The sequence below is a fragment of the Sinocyclocheilus anshuiensis genome, unplaced genomic scaffold (genome assembly GCF_001515605.1).
Source record: "Sinocyclocheilus anshuiensis isolate Anshui unplaced genomic scaffold, SAMN03320099.WGS_v1.1 scaffold407, whole genome shotgun sequence".
Classification (NCBI taxonomy): Eukaryota; Metazoa; Chordata; class Actinopteri; order Cypriniformes; family Cyprinidae; genus Sinocyclocheilus; species Sinocyclocheilus anshuiensis.
This window is the reverse complement of record NW_015552593.1, coordinates 1,097,979-1,109,370: the sequence shown is the minus strand read 5'-3', so window position 1 is coordinate 1,109,370 and position 11,392 is coordinate 1,097,979. Positions and strand designations below refer to the sequence as shown.

Sequence of the window (11,392 nt, the reverse complement as noted above, 5' to 3'; positions counted from 1 at the left end):
ACTCAACTGTTTAACTCTAGGGGAGTTGGAAAATGAGCCGATTTTCAAAAAAAGTGGAGTGTTCCTTTAAAGAGTTAATTCCTCCTTGTCCATCCCCTGTTGTCTCCTCACAGCAAAATCCAAGAACATGTTTATGGACAGAGCACATATTTTTAGCCAAAACAACTGTCTGAAGTTAAAAACATCACAAAAAGTGGATTTGTTTCTTGCAAACACACAGCTTTTAACTTCACTAGATGTTAATTGATGGGCTGGAGCTGTGTAGATTACTTGTGGATTATTGTGATGTTTTTATCAGCTGTTTGGACTCTCATTCTGACGGCACCCATTCACTGCAGAGGATCCATTACTGAGCAAGTGATGTAATGCTACATGTCTCCAAATCTGTTACAGTGATAAAACATCTATTTTTTGCGTGGCCTGAGGGTGAGAACATTTCAGCAAATGATCATTTTTGGGTGAACTATTCCTTTAAATACTTTATACATAATGTTCAGTAAGATGTCAAATGCCAATTCAATGTAAGAAGCACACTTTTACTGGAAAGGTCTTACTTTAGTCTCAAAGGCCTCTTATGAACAGCTGTGTTATCAATAGACTTTCCCTAAACAATACATACAGGCCACAAACCACTGGCTCCAGGCCACAATAGCAGGCTGGTGATCAAAAGTGCTGTAGGTCGCTTAAGTCATTTTTCCCTGATATAGCGGAGGCATGCATTTAGATACAGCAGACTCTCATACTCGTTATGCCATGTGCTCTTCATATGGGATGCCTGTGATCGCACTAACCACAAGTCACTTTCAAGCGCTGCTGATGAAAGAGGAGGATTATTTTGGAGGTCTATATCCTGATGCTCTCAAGACATACTAGATATTTGTATGAATTACAGAAACAGTAATATTCAATAACATTATATTAAGTTTGTTTTATGCTGTTAACAAGTTTCTTTTATAAAAGCATACTTAAGAGTTTACTGTGAATCCTGTGCAAGAACTCCCTCTAATGTCAGTTGATATATACACTTGAATTTAGAGTTTATTGAAAGGAAAATGGAAATGGAATCTGCCTGCAATTATACTATGACCTACATGATAATGTAAAAATGGTAAGAGTATCAGTAACATTTTACAAAAAAGTCTCACTTGTTAAAATCACCTAATGCATCAGCTAACATGAACCAATAATTAGTAATATATACTGCCATTCAAAATGTCCGGGTCAGTAAGATTTCTTAAAATGTTTTTGTAAGTACTCATCAAGGCTGCATTTATTTGATCAAAAATACAGTAAAAAAATAATGATGTGAAACATTATTACAATTTAAAATAATTGTTTTCTATTTGAATATATTTTAAAAAGTAATTTAATCCTGTGAATTTTCAGCATCATTACTACAGTCTTCAGTGTCACATGATCCTTCGGATATCATTCTAATACGCTGATTTGCTGCTCAAGAAAAATTTCTTATCATTAATGTTGAAAACAGGATACAGGATTCTTCTATTAAATTCAAAACAGCATTTTTTTTTTTTATAGAAACCTTTGTAACTTTATAAATGTCTTTACTGTCACTTTGGATCAACTTAATGCACACTTGCTAAATAAAAGTCTTAATTTAAAAAAAATAAATAAAATCTTACGGACCCCAAACTTTTGAATGGTAGTGTATATTTTAAGGGCATTTATTTTTGCATCAGAATGTCAAAAGTCCAATGCTAAATAACTGCATTTTCAAGACAACTAGACAGTAAGCTAGTATTCCACTACAAACTATTTTGTATCACTATCATATAGTGAATAGTGACAACAACAAAAAAAAGTTACATAAAAGTGGGAAAGGCCACAAAAAAAAAATAAAACAGATACAGAGAAAGTGGAGAAAAAAAGGCAAAAAGAGACAGAAAATCCTCCATTTGAGTGATAAATATCCTTTAATGCATGACTGAACTCTATAAAGGGCTCTTTGAGCAGCACAACAGTGAGAAATTGTTGCTGTTTTTATACTTCTCAACAAAAAAACAATTCTAAAAATAATTTATTTGAACATACAGGCGTTAAAAAAAATGATGAGAACCACAAGTGTATTCCTCAGTCCCAAACCAACAAAATTGACATTTCTCTGGACACACATTACTCTTCGGTATTATTCCATTCGCAGCCTAAAGAAAAAGTCACTTTCCCGTTGTTCATGGGGGATGCTAAAATAACTCATCTGATAGGAAAGCAAATATTTTGAAGGCACTCTGGACTGTCACATAGAGTCAAAAGAAGCCCAACTAAACTAAAAGCACTAGTGTGACTACAGCCTGCATAAAAACCCATGCAGTCATATCTAAAAACTGAGGAAAAGTCATTAACTGACATGTCGTAAATAGTGTATCGTACAAAAATAGCAATGTGTTTGTCTGTGGTACACTAGGTAAACATTAGTGTTTCTTTGGATAAGTGTGTCAGAACAGCACAACGAGGTTATGAGGGTTTTCAAATGCATTGAAACAAGAATATTGCTTGATGAAATCATTATCATACCAATAATAACTTTAAAAATGTGCATGCTGTTCTACAAGATGATGAGGTGGAAGACATGACGAACTATCTCAAACAGCCAACTTCCTTCTCATCCACTAGGACCCAGAGCAAGAACTTTAAATAAAAGAGGAAATGATGAAAACCACCCGATCAACTTTGCGCTGATGGTATGAAAAGTGCCAAAGCTAGAGTTTCCTGCGTCTCAGAGCTCTTGCATAAGATTTTCTGCATTTCGTGGAGCAGCAGGACATGATCCATGACCAAAAACTACCTTTGTGATCGCATTACGTGAAATCATTATTCCATGTTCATATTTATAAATAAATGTAAATAATATCTAAATGGCAACGACATGCCGATTGGAAAATACCATGAAAAAAAATACCACCGATGACCACAGATCATCAATACCTTTAGCAACACGATTCTGATCAAACATCTACTCATCTTTCTTAAAGGTGAAGACCATGTTTTTCGCTTGAGGAACAACCCACAGATCATCTGATATGGTAAAGTGCAAGACTGCAAGAAAAATCAAAAAGGAGAATTGAAAATTATTTATCAAGAGACGTAATTTCTTTGAAAGATTCAAATAATTGCTCTAACCCTTTGCAATACTGACATGCCCTCAAATGTCTTAAATTTGGGGCCTTTTGAGAGAATTAGCGGGAAAAGTCCACTTAGAAATATGGATGAATGAAGAGCTGGAGTGTGTTTGAGGTGGTGGAAACAAATCAAAACACACAAGTAAAACTAATAAAGTTCATTTTCCCTGAAAGCCTTTTTCTCTCTCAACGTAAAATCCACATATGGCATAGTATTATTCTTTGGTATGTTTCTCCCATCCTCAAATACAGAATCAAAGTCATTCTCTTGGAATTAACTCAAATGTCAGACCAGATCTACGGCTCTTCTTTGGGTTGGTGGAGTTGGCACAGGAAGAGAGAAGAGAGCATACGATATGAGAGGCTGTGTAGACCTCAGCAGACGGCGATGCGATGCGGCACTCTGCACCACCCAAACCTCACCTCAAAAGAGACACTTTTCCCAGAGTCCCGTCTGCTTTGAAACCCCGTGAGGTTCAGAGTCTGACAGTGAAGCACTCAAGAGAGCCGTCAGAAGATTCTGATCCACAATATTGGTCCTGACCTACAGATAATCAAAGTGAAGATTACAGTCCCAACAGTCATGCAGTCATCTCCCAGAGTTCTTAGGGGAGAGAAAAAGAGAGGCTAGCGTTGACTCAAGGTTGCCAGTCTTTGCCTCGATGATCGGGAATGTGCTTATAGCGACACCTATCTCCAAAATGACAGCCGGTGGTCCTCCAGAAGTAACACTCATCTCCGTTGACAGGACCTCTGCGTCTTGGCCTGGAAGAACGACAAATTTGTTTGGACTTTTGCACTTCTTTCAAAGAACATTTGCTTGAACATAGTTTTTTAAGGAAGACAATAATAGCCGTTATAAAAACATAAAAAGCGGGCACCATTACTTTTCTCATTAACAGCAGAGAGTCTGAATTACCCAGAAGCCCCTGCAGGTTGTTGAATGGCAGGTGTTGGAAGGACTCTCTGAATCCGTCGATCTGGATATCGAACCACTAGTCGGGTATTCTCAATAAAATGTCCCTGAGAAGAGAGTTTTTACAAGGGTTTCACATACAAATATAAAAATACGTATATTGGAAGATCATTAGGGTTTCACTCACATTGAGTTTCTCCATTGCACGGGAGGCCATGTTGGCATTCTTAAAGTTAACAAACGCACAGAAACGTTCGTGCAGAACCCGAATGCTGTCAATTTCTCCATAACTGGCGAACATCATCAAAAATGAAAAGAAAAATCATTGGAAATCATTTTAGAAAATGATTCAAATATTGTAAAAAGCCAATGTGGCATCAGATCTCACATTTTGAACAGGTCCCGCAAATGTTTCTCTGTCAGTTCTGTGGTCACATTGCCCACCCACAGGGAACTGCAAGGTTCCCTGTGGGTTCTTGTGAAGGAGAGTGAGAAAATGACAGAGAGGGAAATATAGATACAGAATTAAAGGGAGAGAACAACGTTTCAAAAATAAAACAAATAAACAAATGCACAGATTTAAACTGAAATCCGTTATATGATTGCTTACCCTGGTTGGAGGAGAGCACAGTCCTGATTTGAAGCTGTAAAAAATACTTTTGTATTACAAATTAGCCATGAGAAATTAATTGAGTGTGCGAATTATCAAAAGCGTGTTAATATGTACAATGAAGAAAGCTTTAGTAGTTTATGTTGGCAGAGCAACATCAGTGCATTAATATAGAATTTATCAAAACAGCTCTTTTTAAAATTTTGGTTGTTCTCAAGTTTCACAAAATGAAACTTATTTTGCACTAATGCCAGATTTATCAGGTTTAAAAGAAAAAGAGAAAATCAATTAGATAAAGTACATTTAATTAACTCATATATTATGACATATAATCAAGATAATAATAATGAATGTTTGTTGAACACCAAATCAGCATATTAGAATCATTTCTGAAAGATCATGCGACACTGAAAACTGGAGTAATGATGCTGAAAATTCAGCTTTGCATCACAGGAATAAGTTACATTTTATAATATATATTAAAACAGAAAACTATCAAAAAATATTATTTCTGTGTTTACTGTTTTGTGTGTTACAAAATAACTTGAGTACTGATTCTGGTCAAAATCAGTGTAGCAATAGCACCCTCATGTGGTTCAATAAAAAAATTAGGCAAAATGAAAAAGAGCTCTTACCCTTGGCTGCAACAACAGCCTGCACCGTGTTGTATTTGTCCAGCAATTGAATACTCTGTTCCTCATCATAGCCAAGATCCTAACAAAGAGAACACCGTAATTCATTGCAGGCCTCAAATTATATTTCTGTGTATACTTTTCAATGGATTGCAATACTTTTGCTTCCAAATAAGTGTTTTTAAAGCTGACCCCATTCTAAACTGAAATACTTCACTCAAACGTGAAATTATTTACTCATCCTATTGTTATTCGAAACTTGTTTGACTTTCTTCTGTGGAACAAAAAAGGAGATGCTTAGCATGCCTGAGCTGCTTTTATTCCAACCAAAGTTATGTAGCTCCAAAAATATGGGTGAGTCATATGGACTCAATTGTTGAAATGTCATTTTTTCCATTGGTCTTTCACTGAGAAGAAAAACAACAAAGATTTGGAACAAAAAAAGTAAATGATTTGTGTATAATTATCTTGGGTTTTTTGCTTTCTCATGACATTGACATGTCATTGTAGAGGCTTTGTACGAAGAAACTTTGGATATTTGAATGTACAAATTTTATGAGTATGTTCTTTGTTCTCTGGTACTAGAACCCACAACCTTTGTTCTTTATGCTCTACTAACTGAACTACAATGAGAAGTCCTGTCCTTACCAAAAGTTGTTGCACTTTACAGTACAAGAGGTCATTGACCGCTTCTTCGCAATCTTGGTCCAGTTTTAGCACCTGTTCCATGGCTTTCTCAGCTTCACTGTACCTCTATTACAAACAAACCCACATACAAATTCATTGATACACAGCTAAATAGAGATTCCCTCCATATACAGGAAGAAAAAACAATAAATACGCCAATAGGTCATACCTTAAGCCCCATAAGTGCACTCCCCCTGCGGTAATAGCCTTTGGGCCAATCAGGAGCCATTTGAATGGACTTCTCAGCATCTGCGAGGGCCAGAGGATACTGCTCCAGACAACAGTAGCAGTAGGAGCGATTTCCAAAAAACCTGTTATCCAAAAATCAAAGCGAGTTAATAAAACAACAAAAAAACAAAGACAGTATATGTGGATATGATTTCATGCATATCAATGCATCACCTGTAGTCTTTCGGGTCACATTTGATGGCCTCTGTAAACAGACTAACAGCTTGTGTGTACTGACCCTCCTGAACAAATCGAATCCCTTTTTCTGGAGTGAAGAGAAAGAAAGACTCATATGGAAGAGATGGATTTGGAGGAATGTATGAGTAAAGAATAACAGCAAAAAATGTAGACAGTGATACTCTTGCTCAGTAACTGTGTGAAACTTAAGCATGTGATTTACTGTGAAGCATTTGAAATATTGTGAAAGAACAGTTCACCTAAAAGTGAGGTCATGTCTTTCCAAACCTATTTCTTTTTGAAGAACATTCTGGAATATTCTTTTTAAATAATGAAAGTGAATGTGGCTGTCAAGTTCCAAAAAGTATCATAAAAGTAATTCATCAGTCTTCTGAAGCCATTGAGATTTAATTTGTTTTCCAAAGAGCGTTCGGATTATTTTCCCTTCCAGTTTTACCTTTTATGCTCCATGGAAGGCAGAAATAGAAGGTTGGAACAACATAACATTATAATGACCATTTTTAGGGTAAACTACACAAAAAAACAAAAAACAAAAAAAAAGTGTCAGAAGGAAAGAGATTTTTACACACCTACTAGTAAGGCACTTCTTTTAGTTTTAGCATCTGATAAACCTATGACCTGTTTAAAAAAAAATAAAAAATTTATATTAAAGCAATATTACGGGTTATTTTCAACATAATATCAAAAGCAAAACACATTTAAAGCTGCATGAAAAAAAAAAACTTCAAAATATGTAACTACTACTCTGAATGATGATTGAATAGTTCAGGAAGGATGTGATATGATTCTCCGAAAGCACTGTCTGCATCTCAGTTCTATTACTATTAATCTCAAATTATATTTCTGTGTATACTTTTCATTGAAATACATTACTTTTACATTACTATTTTTAAAGCTGGAAAAAAAGACACACAAACTCAAATTTTTACTATAAATGTGTTGGAAAGAAATTTTACAAATCTACTAATAAGGCACTTCTTTTCATTTCTTTAATCTATTCACTGTATGCAACATTATAAATTAGCACATCCCAAATCAGTACACTACCATAGTACACCGTTTTTGAAAGAAGTTTCTTATGTTCACCAAGGCTGCATTTATTTGATTTAAACAATTGTTTTCTATTGTGTAAAAATTGTATTTATTTCTGTGATGCAAAGCTAGCCATAGTGTCACATGAGCCTTCAGAAATCATTCTAATATGATGATTTGCTGCTCAAGAAACATTTTGTATAATTAACAATGTTGAAAACAATTGTGCAGCTTAATATTTTTGTGGAAGTAACAATTTTAGGAAATAGAGATCTTTTGTCATTTGTAATATTATAAATGTCTTTACTGTCAGTTTTGATGCATCAATATAATGCATCCATGATGATATTAATTAAAAAATGTACTAGCTAAATTTTGGAATGCTAGTGTACACTAAAAATAACTACAAAAAAAACAAAGAAAAATAAAGATTTATAGCAGTAATTAAAGCAATATTTCACCATGATGATATTAATTAAAAAATGTACTAGCTAAATTTTGGAATGGTAGTGTACACTAAAAATAACTACAAAAAAAACAAAGAAAAATAAAGATTTATAGCAGTAATTAAAGCAATATTTCACAAAAAAAGACTGCTATGTAGGAGTTTTGTCTCATTACACATTTTTATACTATTTTAAGCTCAACATGTTATAAAAGCACAACACACTTGGGCTTGCTAGGTAAAAACAAAATCTATAGTACCAGGAAACATGCAATCTGTCAGGACAGTGGCAGTATTACCAGCTAAAAAAATCTGTCATATAAGCCCAAAGTGACAACACCTATAGATTTATGAACTATGTTAATACCCAAGATTCCCAACGCCCTGGTTCAGCATTTACAGGCTCCACCTTTACAACACAAGAGTACGGGCAGCCCACAGATGGCAACAAAAAAACAGGACACTAAATACACAATTACAAAAACTCACTTCTCCTGTCCTGCTCTCATTTTCCTTGTTCTCTTTCGACTTGTGAGCACCTTTGCTTTTAGCTTTGGGTCGAATGTGACTGACAGCATTGGCAACAAAAGCACTGTTCACATCCCAGCCTGGGTCCTTAAAATGAAGAAAGTGTGTGAAAGTAAGCAACTGAAACAATTTAACATTCAAATAGCAAACTCTGGATGTCCATCAGTGGGAACAGTATGGTTGGTTCCGTTTCCATACCTCCTCACTAGAACGGGCCGCCGGCTGCCGGTTGCTTTTGTTCCCTGACGCTAGCGGAGGTCCATAAGGACTTTTACTTTGAGGAGCAACTGGCTTCTCTTCCACCTTTGAAAGGCCAATACATTCCAACTCCTCTGACTCAGACTCCTCAGACTCGTCAAGTTCAGAATCAGCTCCAGCATTCTCCTCCCCCTGAAAGAAAAAATATCACATTTTAATAATAATTGTTTGTTTGTTTTTATTGCAATACCAGAATTGATGGCTTTTTTCATGGAAAGATCAATGTATTTAAAAAAAAAAAATAGTATTGAACCAGAATCAGAATGAGATTTATTGCCAGGTATGTTTACACATACTAGGAATTTCTTTTAGTGACATAAGCTCCACAGTGCAATAGAATGACAGTGACAAGACACAGATAATAAAAAGAATAATGTAAAAATATACAAAACAGACAATGTACAAAATAGCAAAAACACAACATACAAAATAGACAATTTTGTATGTACACGTATGTTATGTGCAAATTTGAAATCTAAGTAAGTATGTGTGTTAAATAAATAAATGTGTGATAGTGTTGTGTGTTCCACGTTTTATTGTCAAGTGTTCATGAGATGGATTGCCTGAGGGAAGAAACTGTTCCTGTGCCTGGCTGTTCTGGTGCTCAGTGCTCTGTAGCGTCGACCAGACGGCAACAGTTCAAAGAGTGAGTGTGCTGGATGTGAGGGGTCCAGAGTGATTTTGGCAGCCCTTTTGCTCACTCTGGATAAGTACAGTTCTTGGAGAGTGGGGAGGGTTGTACCAGTGATTCGCTCAGCAGTCCGGACTATCCAACGTAGTCTTCTGAGGTCAGATTTGGTAGCTGAGCTAAACCAGACAGTTATTGAAGTGCAGAGGAAGGATTCAATGATGGCAGAGTAGAACTGTTTCAGCAGCTCCTGTGGCAGGTTGAACTTCCTCAGCTGGCGAAGGAAGTACAACCTCTGCTGGGCCTTTTTAAAAATGGACTCAATGTGAATGTCCCACTTCAGGTCCTGAGAGATGATGTTGCCCTGGAATCTGAATGCCTCCACTGTTGTTACAGTGCTGTCCATGATGGTGAGTGGAGGGAGAGCAGGGGGGTTCCTACGGAAGTCCATGATCATCTCCACTGTTTTGAGCGTGTTGAGCTCCAGGTTGTTAAGACTGCACCAGACAGCCAGCTCTTTTACCTCCTGTCTGTAAGCAGACTCATCACCGTCCTGAATGAGACTGCTAAGAGTGGTGTCATCTGTAAACTTTAGGAGTTTGACAGAGGGGTTTTTAGATGTACAGTCATTGGTGTACAGGGAGAAGGGCAGTGGGGAGAGGACAAAACCCTGAGGAGCTCCAGCGCTGATTGTACAGGGGCTGGATGAGAATTTTCCCAGCTTTACTAGCTGTCTGTCAGGAAGCTGTTGATCCACTGACAGACTGAGGTGGGCACGAAGAGCTGAGTTAATTTGGACAGGAGGAGGTTTGGGATGATAGTGTTGAAAGCCGAGCTGAAATCCACAAACAGCATCCTCACATAAGTCCCTGGTCTGTCTAGATGCTGCAGGATGTATTGCAGTCCCATGTTGACTGCATCATCCACATACCTATTTGCTCGGTAAGCAAACTACAGGGGGTCCAGTGAAGGTCCAGTGATGTTCTTCAGATAAGCCAACGTCAGCCTCTCAAATGACTTCGTGGCCACAGACGTTAGAGCCACAGGTCCTGTAATTTTGGGGTTTCTTTTGGACAGGGATGATGGTGGAGCATTTGAAGCAGGAAGGAACTTTGCACAGCTCCAGTGATCTGTGAGAAGATGGGGGCCAGCTGGTCAGCACAGGCTTTCAGACAGGCTGGTGTGACACCGTCTAGGCCTGGTGCCTTTCTTCTCTTGTTCTTTCTGAAGACCTGGCGCACATCATCTTCACTGATCTGAAGTGCAGGAGTGGGGGAGAGGGGGGTTGCTGGAGGTGTTAATGGTGTTTTTTTCAAACCTGAAATAAAACTCATTCAGATCGTCTGCTAGTTGTTGATTCTCCACAGTGCTGGGGGATGGTGTCTTGTAGTTGGTGATGTCTTTAAAACCTTTCCACACTTGATGTAGGGTCACTGGAAGAGAACTGTTTCCTTAGCTTTCCAGAATAATTCTTCTTTGCCACTCTGATCTCCTTTTCCAGTGTGTATTTGTCCTGTTTATACAAGACATTGTCCCCCTTCCTGTAAGCATCTTCTTTGGCCTGACGGAGCTGTCTGAGTTTTGCAGTTAACCATGGTTTGTCATTGTTGTATGTTAGATAGGTCCTGGTAGGAATGCACGTCTTCACAGAAACTGATATAGGATGTTACAGATTCTGTGAGCTCGTCCAGATCGTTGGCAGCAGTTTCAAAAACACTCCAATCAGTGCATTTGAAGCAGGCTTGTAAATCCCGCTCATCCAATATATTACCGTCTCTGGTGGGACATGTAACATGCTGTCTGTATTTTGGCAGTTCACGTGAGAGATTTGTTTTATTAAAGTCCCAGAGAATGATAATAACAGAATCCGGGTGTTGTTGTTCTGTGTCTGTGATCTGATCAGCGAGTTTGTGTAAAGCTGAGCTCACGTGCGCTTCCGGTGGAACGTAAACTAGTGCTGGGCAGTATACCGGTTCATACCAAATACCGGTTGTAACGTAGTTCGGGAAGGCGGGAACCGGCGGACATTTAAACAAACTTTAATAAAATAAACAAACACAAAATAGCGCGACAGCCCCTCGCGGACGACTGTC

The 11,392-nt window shown here is 37.5% G+C and overlaps 1 protein-coding gene across 1 annotated transcript in view; it reads right to left on the bottom strand.

Annotated features, from left to right (window-relative positions):
* Positions 1-1,921: 1,921 nt before the first annotated feature.
* Positions 1,922-11,392, bottom strand: part of LOC107665557 (uncharacterized) — a 15,928-nt gene continuing 6,457 nt past the window's right edge. Inside the window, exons 3-15 of the mRNA XM_016456479.1 lie at positions 10,027-10,134; positions 8,612-8,803; positions 8,375-8,500; positions 6,978-7,026; positions 6,385-6,475; positions 6,152-6,293; positions 5,944-6,048; positions 5,299-5,377; positions 4,664-4,697; positions 4,442-4,528; positions 4,241-4,343; positions 4,057-4,160; positions 1,922-3,902 (exon numbers count right to left, since the gene is read on the bottom strand). Of these exons, the coding sequence (XP_016311965.1) occupies positions 3,776-3,902; positions 4,057-4,160; positions 4,241-4,343; positions 4,442-4,528; positions 4,664-4,697; positions 5,299-5,377; positions 5,944-6,048; positions 6,152-6,293; positions 6,385-6,475; positions 6,978-7,026; positions 8,375-8,500; positions 8,612-8,803; positions 10,027-10,134 (1,347 nt within the window). The 3' untranslated portion in view covers positions 1,922-3,775. The remainder of the gene's footprint in view (positions 3,903-4,056; positions 4,161-4,240; positions 4,344-4,441; positions 4,529-4,663; positions 4,698-5,298; positions 5,378-5,943; positions 6,049-6,151; positions 6,294-6,384; positions 6,476-6,977; positions 7,027-8,374; positions 8,501-8,611; positions 8,804-10,026; positions 10,135-11,392) is intronic.